The sequence below is a fragment of the Geotrypetes seraphini genome, chromosome 4 (assembly GCF_902459505.1).
Source record: "Geotrypetes seraphini chromosome 4, aGeoSer1.1, whole genome shotgun sequence".
NCBI classification, from domain to species: domain Eukaryota; kingdom Metazoa; phylum Chordata; class Amphibia; order Gymnophiona; family Dermophiidae; genus Geotrypetes; species Geotrypetes seraphini.
This window is the reverse complement of record NC_047087.1, coordinates 237,678,402-237,692,514: the sequence shown is the minus strand read 5'-3', so window position 1 is coordinate 237,692,514 and position 14,113 is coordinate 237,678,402. Positions and strand designations below refer to the sequence as shown.

General features: G+C 42.4%; 1 protein-coding gene across 1 annotated transcript in view; it reads right to left on the bottom strand.

Moving 5' to 3' along the window:
• Window positions 1-14,113, bottom strand: part of SUPV3L1 (Suv3 like RNA helicase) — a 133,563-nt gene that overhangs the window by 99,511 nt on the left and 19,939 nt on the right. Inside the window, exons 5-6 of the mRNA XM_033943658.1 lie at window positions 7,196-7,364; window positions 4,025-4,136 (exon numbers count right to left, since the gene is read on the bottom strand). Coding sequence (XP_033799549.1) covers window positions 4,025-4,136; window positions 7,196-7,364 — 281 coding nt within the window. The remainder of the gene's footprint in view (window positions 1-4,024; window positions 4,137-7,195; window positions 7,365-14,113) is intronic.

Below are 14,113 nucleotides of genomic sequence, written 5' to 3'. Positions count from 1 at the left end.
AGAATAGTCTGTTGGGTCGCTGCAATAACCCCTGAAAAAGAGGGAGCTTTGATGAGCCAGTCGTCGAGGTATGGAAATACTTGGAGACCCTGGTTGCGAAGAGCTGCAGCTACCACCACCAGACATTTTGTGAATACTCTGGGAGAAGAAGCCAACCCGAAAGGGAGAACCCGGTACTGCAGATGAAGGTTTCCTACTTGAAATCTGAGGTATTTGCGAAATGCTGGATGAATAGGGATATGAGTATACGCCTCTTTGAGATCGAGGGAACACATCTAATCCCCTTGATCCATTAAGGAATATAAAATCGGCAGAGTGAGCATTCAAAATTTCTCTTTGACTAGGTACTTGTTGAGAGCTCTGAGATCCAGGATAGGTCGCAAGTCCCCCGTCTTCTTGGGAACTAGGAAATAGCGGGAGTAGAATCTCAAGTTCCGTTGAGCAAGAGGAATCTCCTCTACAGCTCGCAGACGAAGAAGAGCCCGAGCTTCTTGAAGAAGAAGGGGAAGATGCGACTGATTGGAAGGACACTCTCTTGGATGGCGATCTGGAGGCACCTGAAGGAATCGAAGAGAGTATCCTTTTCGTAGGATGGTAAGCACCCAGAGATCTGATGTGATGAGCTCCCACTGGTGACAAAAAGTGGAAAGACGACCCCCTATGGGAAGGGGAGAATTGGGAAACAGAGAAATTTGAATGCTCAGGCTGAGATTGTCAAAAAGATTGAGCCGGTTTGGTGTCAGCGGGAATCTGAGACTTTTGCTGACGCTGTTGCTGTGGAGGATGACGAGGTGGAGGCCTGGAAAAAGCAGGAGTCGTTTTCTGAGGATAACGACGTGGAGTCTGTTTGAATCCTCTAGTTGGTGTAGATTTTGGTTGAATGAGAGAAGCAAAAGAGCGTTCATGTTCTGAGAGACGCTTAGTAGCTGCTTCAATAGAGTCATTGAATAATTCGTTCCCCTGACAAGGTAGATTCGCTAACCGATCCTGAAGATTGGGATCCATGTCTACAATGCAGAGCCATGCCAAACGACACATGGCTACTGCAAAGGCAGAGACTCGAGAAGATAATTCAAATGCATCATAAGAGGCTTGTAACATGAAGAGTCATAACTGAGCAAGAGTCTTGTGGAAATATCCGGGTAAAAAGATGGCAATATTTTTAGAAAATGGTTGAAGTAAGATGTAAAAATGTAGTTGTAATTAAGAACTCTATTCGTCATCATGGAGTTCTGGTATAGACGGCGACCAAACTTATCCATGGTACGACCTTCTCTGCCTGGAGGAACTGAAGCGTAGATTTTGGAAGGATGAGCTTTCTTTAAAGATGATTCTACTACCAAGGATTGATGAGAAAGTTGTGATTTCTCAAACCCCTTACAGGGAACCGTTCGATAACGGGATTCCAATTTAGATGGAATGGCAGTGATGGAATAAGGAGTCTCCATGTTACGAATAAAAGTTTATTTGAGAACAGGAGTCATGGGTAATCTTAGAGACTCTTTAGGTGGATGAGGAAGGTCCATATCTGCTAAATATTCAGGAGTATACTTAGAATCTGAATGGAGATCCAGTTTGAGAGCTTGTCCCATATCAAATACAAACTTTGCAAATGAAATGGATTTGGAATCAGATGCTTCCTCAGGAGACAAACTGCGAGATTTAGGAAGTGCTGAGTAGGAAGGAGAAGCCTCTCTAGAATATGGTGAGAGTGGTTCGGACTCAAGACGCAGGGTTACAGAAGAAGCTGTACTATGTGGTGGAGTGAGAGAATGTTTTCTCTTGAGGCTCCTGGATGGAGAAGTACCAGGCGTACGTGGTACCGAATGAGTCGAAGTTTGAGGAGAAGTGTCTCGACGAGTTGGCTTTGACGGTGGAGTCTTCGACCGAGAAGGACTTCGGGTCGATGCTCGGTGGTGTCGAGATTCGTGCTTCGACTTCGAAGAACGAGGCAAAGAAGTCTCTGTATCCAAGGTAGAGGACTCCCGTCGAAGCTTGGAAGCAAGATGCCTCGAATGCTTCGACCGATGCTTCTGAGGAGGCAATTCCGGTGAAGAATCAGTGGAAGGTATCCTCTTCGGTGTCTGGGAACGGCCTCGAGGCATTGGAAGCTCTGGTTGGGTGACAGGCTGATCCACCCGAGGCAAGGCCGAGGACGGGACCAATTGAGCCACTAATGAGGAAATCTGAATGGTCAGAATAGATTTTAGCATGTCCTCCAGCATCGGCACCGAGACAGAAGGTTCTGATCTCGTAGATGCAGCAGTACGCTCTGAAGAGGGCGACCTCGAAGGTGAGTATTCCCTTATCTTGGAGGTACGCTTGGAAGACGGGCGTGAAGAGGACTCTGGTGACTTCTTGGGTACGGCACCTGAAAGAGAACCAGGAGACTTACCCCCACTGAAGACTTCACCGAGGTCACCGTCTTCGAGGGCACCAAAGTCAATGGCAAGGTCGAGGCCTTCGAGACTGAAGCTCCAGCTGGAGCCAAGGTCGAGGCCTTCGAGACCGTGGAGATCATCGATGTTGGAGTCGAAGCCTTCGAGACCGGGGCAGCCGTCGAGGTCGTATCCGAGGGTTGCTCCATGTCTCCAAAAAGTTGGTGGAACTGGGCGCACCGACGTCGAAAGACTCGTGGAGTAAGAGTGAAGCAACGATGACAATCTTCGGGTGAATGGGTCGAACCCAAGCACTGTAGGCAGCAACAGTGAGGATCGGTGACCGAAATCACACGATTGCACTGGCGACAACATTTAAACCTGGTGAGAGGCCGGGACATAGAAAAAATAAAGTCTGTGTCGAACGGAAGGAGCAATTGGGCCTAGGCCCAAGGCTCACTGGCCGGACTAGCGAACTAGAAAAGAAAAGAAAATATATATATATTTTTTTTTGTAAAAGGAGAAATAAAGAATAAGAGCACAGCGACCGAACTTTTCTGAAAAAAAGAAACAGTCGCGGTGAAGAGAAGGCAATATCGCTGCAGAGTTGAAGAAAAACATGTCTTCTTGTCTCCGCGGAAAATAATGAACTGAGGATCCTCTCAGGAGATGCGCCCCCTAGTTCGGGCGGGAAGGCACGCGTGCATGCGCGGTGCAGTCCTCGAAAGATCGAGATCTTCAAGCAAGTTTGCTTTCGAGGCTGTCCGCTGCGGGGCTCCGTCGGTGACGTCACCCATGTGTGGGAATATGCTGCCTGCTTGTCCTGGGATAACACATCTATCTTTGCTCCTAACCAGTTTAGCCAAGCTGACCCTGCAATGTTTCTCTTTCCATACAAAACTGTGAAGCAATTTATCCCGTACCTTAAAGTTTTTGTTGGAAATTGAAACAGGAAGGTTCATAAACAAAAAATTCAACCTGGGGGAGAATCATCACATAATAAGGGCAATGCGACCCTACCAAGTCAGAGACAGGGATTGCCATCTAAACAGGTCACTTTTTATATTTTGTGAGCCTTCCACAATTAAAATGAATCAGCCAGCTCAGTGGAAATAAAAATGTCCAAATATTGTACACTACCTTTTGACACTGTATGAAATAAAGTTGAGCTATATGAAATAAAGTTAATTTTGCTACTATTTAACTACTTTCAGAATTTTACTAACAACAACAAAAAAAAAATACAAAAAATTACTGACTGGACAGGATTTCAAAAAAGAAAAAAAAAGTTATGTAATAAAAATAAGTGTATAAATTGTGTGTCTAATTACACTGATTGGAATCAGTCCATATGTAAAATCATGGCCACCAAAGCTGGCAAAATACAGTTATCCATATCTAAATCTGTGTGTTGTGTTTTTCCTAGTGAGGCTGCATCTTGTTATTCACATGCAAAGCTCAAGCCAGTCTCTCTGCAGTTCTTACTTTCTAAATCTCAATGATCTCAATGATATTTCAGCACTGTTTATATATTTACGATACAAAACAGTGAAGATTCGACACCCATATTAATCAGATTTTATAACTGATATCTGATCACTGAACACAAAGAAAAAGATGGGCAAGGTAATCAGGTGCATACATACAAGGTGTCGTAACACTGCACATCTCAATAGTGCAAGCAGCATGGTTAGCGGGTCTGCCTTCTGGATCAACAAACATGAGCTCTTCTCCTGTTACCAGATCGCATGGTACACCCTAAAAACAACGACACATTCACAACAGATTCCCATCTTAAGAAAAATCAGCACCTTTTCTGCATTTAGGATTATTACTTTTGACATCAATTCCAAAAGATTTATCAAACTTTTGAAGCATGTTTGTACTACTACCTAAAGACAAACTTAGAATGTAATTGAATTTTAGAGACGAGACCTGTCTTGGCAAATTGTTTAGCATATGTGAACCTTCCAGTCCCCTCAATTTGAACCATAGCTGTAGAAGTGGTACAACTCTCAGGGAGACACTTGGAATTGCATTCTGATTAGTCCTGTTGTCTATAGAAATAGCTTACAGGCAAGCCAATTCTGCTTTTCTGTCAATAAACAGGATTGTATCAGGCTTAAAAATGGATGACTCAAGTCCAGGGTTACTCCAGCAACATTTCACTGGTACTGAGCAGATAAAGACTAGCATGGTTCGTCTAGTCTGCCTAGCAAGCTAGCTAGTCATAGCGGTTGCTCTTGGAAGAACATGCAGGTTGCCTCCTCTATGCTTATATTTAAGATTGTACCTGCTGTTCCAAACAGGTTACACCTCTCTATGTCATTTGCTTTGCTTTTTATCCTCTCTCTGTATAGGGATCCTTTGAGTTTACCCCATGCCTTTTTTTGACAACTTTTATTAAAGACACAGAGTAAAGCAGACCAAAGCATACAATAATATAGGAGTGCAGTGTTTCTTCAACACTCCCCACTACAGAAAAATAGAAAAGCATATAATGCAAACATAAAGACTCCCCCTCCCTCTTTTTTTATTTTCACATCCATCACATCACATATCTGAACGGTGTTTCCAACTCTCATAACAATGCCATAACCGGACAAAATGCCCCAAATGATGATATTTACGAGCTGTAAGCTGATACAGGACAAACCAATCAGCTATCACTATTGCAAACTTTCTGAAATCTTAAAGTGATGATGCACTTTTAAAGTGTCCGTACCAGGACTCCGTCAATGACGTCACCCACATGTGAGAATATATTGCCTGCTTGTCCTGGTATAATGAGTGATCGTATATAAAACCACACAGTGAGCCGCTTTGTGCATCAGGTCAGTAAATACCATTGGTCGCTAAACCAGTCAAACTGGTTTAGTGACAATCGTTAGATGACTGGAGACTTTAGTGCATCTAGCCCCGAGTCTGATAAGCTCTCCGTCACATAGTAGCACTAAGACAGGTATTTTCAGCTCATTTAGAACAGTGAGCAGCATCAACCCTTTCACTCCTTAACCCACCCTCTCACTATAATCTATTTCTTCCACTCCTAAAGGTTTCTCTTTCGCTTCCAAACCAAAGTTCTCCTTTTGTTTTGGGGGTAAGACTTTTTCTCCAACCTCCTCCCCATCCCTTTCTACAACCTTATCCCTTATCAATTCTGCTTATCTTTTCTTCATTCCGTGATTCTTCCTCCCTCTCCTCTCATTTTGCCTATGGGCCATATACAATCACCTTCCTTAGGCTGATCATTTCACACTTTCATCTACCTCCTCTCTCCTTGCAATCCTTGTTATGCCTCTTTGACCATCTTCACTGCCCTCCCAGCAGCCTCTCTCACCCATCACAGAAGCCTTCCCCCTTTCTTCTTTCCTATCAGCAACATTAATTAATAGTCAGCTACTTGACCACTGTAGTCCTGATTCTATAAAGGTCACCTGAAGTTAGGCACCGATATTTGCACCTTACTTAATTGACAAATAGGCTTAATCAGTGCTGACACTGACACCCAACACCTTACAATTGGCTTTAATTGTACTTAATTGAAAGTTAGGCACCTAACTCCAAAACCTCGATTCTATAAAATGCAGGCGCCTATTCCAAAGCGCCTACACTAAAAGTGGGCATGGTTAAGGACAAATCATGGGTGTGTTTTTGATTTATGCACCTCTTTGTGAATTAAGTGCCATTAGGCTCCAATATCAACAAAGAAAACCCTGGAATAAATTGAGGATGCCTAAATGTTAGGATGTCGAGTGCCACCTAAGGCACCTTAGGTGACACTAAGCGCGATTCTATAATGGGCATCTAAGTTTTATAGAAACAGCGCCAATATCAGTGCCTATCTTTAGGTGGGCTTTATAGAATCAAGGCATGTGTAGCTAAATCAGCTTTAAAGAACACACTGCTAGTAGTAACTATCAGTAATGCATGACTCAAAAGAAATGGTTATATCAGTGGTCTCAAACTCGCGGCCTGCCAGGTACTATTTTGAGGCCCTCGGTATGTTTATCATAATCACAAAAGTAAAATAAAACAGTTTCTTGATCATACGTCTCTTTTTTTTTTTTTTTTTTTAATTTTTATTTATAAAATTTTCATTCTTACAATAAATGAATAGCATAATATTTAGTTTATAATAATTATAGTTGTATGTACAATATCATATCATATATATTGAATCCCTTTCCCCTGTTATTTGTTTTTTCATTTTTCCTCATATTAATTTCTATATTTCCCTCCCTAACCCTATATTATTATTATCAATGTGTTAAGATATCTGATCTTTAGAATATTTTGTCAATGGATCCCACATCTCTTTAGCTATAAATAACAATATTATTATTAAGACTTAGCCAAAAGGAAAGATTTATAAACTATAAAGGAGTTTTACCTCATGAAAAATTGTCATTTCTTTAATAAGACATTAACTATTTTTTACTGAGGCCCTCCAAGTACCTACAAATCCAAAATGTGGCCCTGCAAAGAGTTTGAGACCACTGGGTTATATGGTCAGGTGCTGCAGAATTGCTACTGTCAGCAGGGAAGGAGACAGGGGTGCCAGAAGAGGTACTGGGGAGCAGTGACTGAGGGGAGGGAATGGGTGGTGGCACTGGACGATGGCTAACTGAAGTCAGTTTGTGGCAATCTCATGGCAGTGGGGAAGTTCTACAAAAACCCCATGACCGCAGCACTGTAGAAACTGGGATTTTTGATGGCATCTGAAAAGACAAGCATGGCATTTTTATAATAGCTAAGAGCTACAAAAAACTTATACGATTAGGCTGAGAGCAATCATTCTGGTAACATTTACTAACCGCATCATTACTCTTTTGGTAGATTTCATGAGCCAGCAGTTTTAAAGGTCCACAATACACGCCTGATTTTGCTGCTAAGTATCTTTGGATTGCGTGATAAGTTTTCCCACTATTTGTAGGGCCAGCATGGAAAACTATCTTTCGCTGAATAGCTCTTGCTTCAGGATACCTACAAAACAGAACACATTAAATCAGAATCCTTGCAAAGATTTATTGCACAATCTGCTTCACCACATCACTGTAAAAATAGGTTAAAAAGTGTCAGTGAAATTGAAAGCAAAAAGTGTCAGTGAAATTGACAGCTTGGGGATCCCTATTTTTGAAAGCTGGAATGAACCTAGGTACAGTTTAGGGGGTGAAGAATCTTTGTACACAAAAGAGGAACGGGACTTAGGTGTGACAGTATGTGATGATCTTAAGGTGGCCAAACAGGTTGAAAAGGAGACAGTGAAAGTAAGAAGGATGCTTAAGGAGAATAATAGTCAGTAGGAAAAAGGAGGTATTGATGCATCTGTAAAAGACTCTGGTGCAACCTCATTTAGAATATTGTGTACAATTCTGAAGACTGAACTTTCAAAAAAATATAAACAGGATGGAGTTGGTCCAGAGGAAAGCAACTAAAATGGTTGGTAGTCTATGCCATAAGGCATACAGGGACAGATTTAAAGATCTCAATACATATTCTTTGGAGGAAATGTGGAAGAGAGGAAATATGATAACAGGTGTTTAAATCCAAAAATAGGTTTTTTTTGTTTTGTTTTTTTAGCATTTTTTTTTTTTTTTAGCATTTAATAAGGCGGTGGAGAAAAAGCCTGATAAGATATTCTTGAGGCTTTTTCTCCACTGCCTTATTAAATGCTAATTTCCTACGGGTGTCCCACCACTGGCTGGTAACATTTTTTTTTATTACTTTTGGATTTAATTGTTACTATTCTTATAATTCTTGACAGACATTTAAATATCCATGTGGCATAAAAACACACGAGGCAAAAATCTTTCTCAGTTGAAAGGAAAATTCCAGAGTGAGAGGGTAAAAAGAATGAGGATAAGAGGTAATATGTTCAGGAGTAATCTGAGGAAATACTTTTTTACAGAAAGAGTGGTAGATGCGTGGAATAGTCTCCCAGTGGAGGTGATGGAGACAAGGACTGTCTAAATTCAAGAAGGTGTGGGACCGGCACGTGGGATTTCTGAAGGAGAGGAGGAGATAGTGAATACTGTGGAAGAGCAGACTAGATGGGTCATTTGGCCTTTATCTGCTAGCAAGTTTCTATGTTAGAAGAGGGGTGGAAAATGCTTGATTTATTAAATAGGCCATAGCGGAATCTCACTGCATAGAAATGAATGCCTATGCCATAATATTGAAGATCTTTTAATACTTTTAAATGATTTAGAAGCCTATTTACTAAAAGAGGACGGGGGAAATATTGTGTTGCTGCACTATTTTTTTTTTTACCATAGGTACATTACCACATGATTCAATAAACTGAAAAACCTGGCTACTACAGTTTAATAAATCCCATGTGTGATCCTGGCTCAGAATTTTGAACATTTTTGGTCACAGCAATGTCCAATAGTTTCGCAGGGCAATCATCTTTTAAAGAGGCCATAAGGACTAGTATAAACGGCCCTCCCCTGGTATAAATTTCCCTGGTGGTCCATGGTGAATGGCTCAACCTCCCCTTCTCCAAGCAGGCCCATAAATATGCCAAAAATGGAGGTAGCCTGGCTCTATAAACTCCCTTTAGTACACACATTCACCAACCCTACTCTCAAGACCTTCCTGCCATTTAGTATCATTGCCCTGAGGGGCAAAAGCGACGCCATTCACTCATTGCTCACCAGTACATTAGGCTCCTTTGCCTCATATATGTGCTACTGCTATAGCAAACAGTGTCTTTATCTGAGGCCAAAATTTAACTCAGAACTAAGCGTACTTTAAAATTAGCTGTTAACATGAAAGACAGTAGATAAAATAGACATAAGAGGCACCTCAGAAGCACAACAAAAAATGGGACACTGTGATACAAGGGGACAAGTTACATTCAATTCATAAAGGTGGTTAATAAATCCAAATTAATAAATAATAAAACAAGTTGGGTCAAACTGGTGGAGCTATGGTACGATGGCATAATCAAACAAAGAAAATTCAGCAGGAACAAAATGCAATATGGAATTTAGTAGAGGGGTATACTGCCACTTGGCCATAATAGAGACAGATAAATTGGGAAGGCTAACAAATTTGTTAACATAATAATGGGAGATTTCAATTACCAAATACTCCACAGAAGGCCTAAATGCATCATTGGGCAAGTTACAGAATTAAGGAGGTAAATTTTCTAAATACCATAAATGACTGCTTCACAGAGTAGCTGGCCTTTGAACTGATGAGAGGGAAAGTCATTTCTAAAATGTAGTCTCTACTGGAAGGCAGGACCTGCTCAGCAAAAGTAATCACAGGCAAGACCTGGCGAGGCTGCTGAGCAAAAGTTGATGCAATGTAATCAAATTCATCATCACTGGACAGAGGATGAACACACACACACAAGTATTTCTACCATATTTAATTTTAGGAAGGAAGAAATTAAGATAGAAAATAAAGAACTTGGGGTCGAGTGGGTTATTCATAGGTATAGATTTTGTTATTTAAAATACTGAGCTTGTTTGTTTTGCTTGTTACTTACTATTGTTGAGCTCAATAAATATATTTGAATATATAACTTGTTGTAATATCCTTTTTATTAGAGTCAACCAGAGAAACAGGCATGATACAGTAAAAACAGATGCAAAAAGAAACGGCTGGTAACAGTGCCAAACAATCAATAACAGCAGATAAGACAGTGAATGACACAAAGGCCAGCGTATCACAGAAATAGGAGCAAATTGCCCATTCTATTCCTATGGGCAGCTTGGCGTTTAGCATGTGCCACTTTTGTATAAGCCCGCCTTAGTAAAAAAGAAATACTGTATATACTCAAGTATATGCTCCAGAGAATCACCTAAGGGGATCTTTTACTAAAAAAAGAAGTTTTTGTACTTACTACACCTTAACAGCAAAGCTTAAGGCAAGGCAAGTACTAGAGAATGACACGGGGACAAATGTGTCCCAGCCCCCGCAGGAACTCAATTTCCCCATCCCCACGTGTTTTGTCCCTGTCCCATTCCTGTAAGCCTCGAACGTTTAGGCTTGTGCAGATGAGGACGGAGCTTGCAGAAATGGGGCAGGGACAGGAAAATGAGTTCCCGCGGGGATGGGGAAAAAATTTGTCCCTGTGTCATTCTCTAGTAAGTACAAAGGCAGAACAGCAACTGTTGGGGCTATGCCCTGTGTAGAAAATGTTCATTAGAACACATTAATTCTGGTTGCAATTAACACAAATGCATCTGGTGCATCCTATTGAGCAGGTGCTAAGTGGACCTGTGCAAACAGCATGGCCGACAGCATGCAGTATGAACCCCGTGTTACCTGTAGTGTAGTATGCTATGCACGCCCACTCTCTGCCCATGACCTAGAAAATGTTTAATATGGCGTATGTGGTAGCAGTTTTCATATGTTACTTGGTACGTTACTCAATGCACTTTAGTAAAAGACCTGGTGAAGCTTGAAGAATGGTCTGAAATTTGGCAGCTAAAATTTAATGCTAAGAAATGCAGTTTAGAGCAGTGGTCTCAAACTTGTGGTCCAGAGGCCACTTGTGGCCCGCCAGGTACTATTTTGAGGCCCTCGGTATGTTTATCATAATCACAAAAGTAAAATAAAACAGTTTCTTGATCATATGTCTCTTTAGCTATAAATGGAAATATTATTATTAAGACTTAGCCAAAAGGAAAGATTTATAAATTATAAAGAGTTTTACCTCATGCAAAATTGTAATTTCTTTAATAAGACATTAACTATTTTTTCTGAGGCCCTCCAAGTACCTACAAATCCAAAATGTGGCCCTGCAAAGGGTTTGAGTTCGAGACCCCTCATTTAGAGCAGGGCTGCTCAAGTCCAGTCCTCAAGATCTACTGACAGGCCAAGTTTTCAGGATATCCTCAATGCATATGCATGAGAGATATTTGCATACCAAGAAGGCAGTGCAGGCAAATCTCTCTCATGCATATTGAATGTGGATATCCTGAAAACCTGGCCTGCCAGTAGATCTCGAGGACCGGACTTGGGCAGCCCTGGTTTAGAGGGTGAAGAACTTATGTGCATGACAGAAGAGTGAGACCTGGGTTTGATTGTATGTGATGATTTTAAGGGGGCCAAACAGGTTGATGGATGCTAGGTTGCATAGGGAGAGGTATGGCCAGTAGGAAAAAGGAGGTAAACTTTGGTGAGACCTCATTTAGAATATTGTGTACAATTCTGGAGGCTGCAACTTCAAAAAGTTATAAAAAGGATGGAGTTGGTCCAGAGGAAGGCTACTAAAATGGTGCGTGGTCTTCGTCATGAGGCATATGGGGACAGACTTAAAGATCTCAATCTGTATACTTTGGAGGAAAGACGGGAGAGGGGAGATTTGATAGAGATGATTAAATCAATATAATTGAGTAAATGTCACTCATCAGCAGTGGGTTATATCTCCCAGATCAAACATTAAATTAAAAAATGGGTGGAGAAAAAGCCTTAAGGAAAATTTTAGCACGCAGCAATCATTAGCGATTTACAGCTAGCATTCTTGTCATCGGCATAAAAAACACAACCCAAAAATGTAACGATCAAGGGAGAAAATCCCCACTATTGTGCACAGCTCAATATTTTTATATACTAGTCTTATATTTTTATATAGAAACATAGACGGCAGATAAGGGCCACGGCCCATCTAGTCTGCCCACCGCAATGACCCTTCCCCACCTAACTCAGTGAATAGATCCCACGTGTCTATCCCATTTGGCCTTAAAATCAGGCATGCTGCTGGCCTCAGTGACCTGAAGTGGAAGATTGTTTCAGCGGTCAACCACTCTTTCAGTGAAAAAGAATTTCCTGGTGTCACTATGCAGTTTCCCTCCCCTGATTTTCCACGGGTGCCCTCTGGTTGCTGTGGGACCCTTGAGAAGGAAGATATCTTCTTCCACTTCGATGCGACCCGTGAGATACTTGAACATCTCGATCATGTCTCCCCTCTCTCTGCGTTCCTCGAGTTAGTAGAGCTGTAACTTATCCAGCCTTTCCTCGTACGGGAGATCCTTGAGACCCGCGATCATCCGGGTGGCCATTCTCTGGACCGACTCTAGTCTCAGCACATCTTTTCGGTAATGCGGCCTCCAAAATTGCACACAGTACTCCAGGTGTGGTCTCACCATGGATCTATACAATGGCATAATGACTTCAGACTTACGGCTGACGAAACTCCTGCGTATGCAACCTATGATTTGCCTTGCTTTGGAGGAAGCTTGCTCCACTTGATTGGCAGCCTTCATGTCCTCACTGACGATCACCCCTAAGTCACGTTCTGCTTCAGTTCTTGTTAGGATCTCGCCATTTAGGGTGTAAGTCTGCATGGATTATATACTAGTCAATATTTATATATACTAGTCTTATAGCCCGTTACATTAACGGGTGCTAGAATATATGTGTGTGTGTCTGTCTTTATTTATTTATTTTTTTTCTCTCTCCTTAGCCGCTTTCTGTATTTCTGTCTTTCTTTTTTTTTTTTTTTCCTTGGCTGTCCACCACCACCCCTTGCCTGCTCCCCCTGTCCATTCTCCCTTCCTTTTACTTCCCTGTGTCCTCACCACCCCATCACTGCTCACCTTATCCAGCAGCAGCCCTTCACCCTTTCTTTTACCTCCCCCGTCCATCATCACCTCTTTCCTGCTCCCCCTGTCCAGCAGTAGGCCTGCCTTCATTTTTCTGCCTCCCCCTGTCCTTCAGCACCTCTTCTCCTGTCCATCAACCCCTTTTTCCTGCTCCCCCTGCCCAGAAGTACGCCTCCCTTCCTTTTTTTGCCCCTCCATTTCCCTGTGCTGCAACATTTCCCTCCCACCCCACTTCCCTGTGCAGTATTTTCCTCCCCCCCATACCTTCCTCCTTACCTCCATGCCCTACCATTCTCTCCCCCTCTGCTCCCTTTCCTCCTTCAACTTCATTGGGCAGCAGCAGCAGCATTTATAATTAATTGCTTTTGCTGGCTTCAGGTCTTCCTCTCTGGCGGGTCCTGTCTTCATGAAAACTTGAAGTAGGCAGGACCCGCCAGAGAGGAAGGCCTGAAGCCATCAACAGCAGTGAATTTTAAACGCTGCTGCTGCCCGAAGAAGCCAGGCCTTAACCACAAAGCTGGGTGGAGGGTTTTAAAAGGTACAGCGGCGGCGGTGTTGGGGGGGGGTTGAAAAGCTATCGGCCGTGAAGTATGCTGTCTGCATACTTCACGGCCGACAGCTTTTCAGAACTTTAAAAACTTGCCTGTTTTATTTTTAAATGCCGTCCGGGCTCGGCCGCGGCGGCCTGCAGCTGCCGACAGCCGCGGCAGCCAGCAGCCGCCTCGGCCGACATCCGCCTCGGGGGGGAGGGAGAGAGAGAGAGCTTCGCGCGCATGCGCACTCCTACCTGTGGTGCCCTACAGCGCACGGAAAACAGAACACGCAGATGGAGTGCGCATGCGCGGCTAGCGTTTTATTATATTAGATTTTTTATATTAATATTTCATGTTTCCATTTCACAAAAAGCAAAAAGATAGAAAAAGTAACTTAGCTCTGGCACCAGAGTTTAACTGCTTCTGGAACAAAAACCGGCGTCATGCAGGCTTTTTTTCTCCAATGGCGTTCACAGTTTTCTTACAGCTCCACAGCCTCAACTTCAAACCGGCGTCAAAGCAAAAACTCCTACAAAACTTTGCTTCACCAACATAATTTTGGTTTCCTCAGGAATTCCTGTCTAATTTCCATCTGTTTGCAAGTTCTTAAATCTTCCTCCATTCTCTATACCATGCA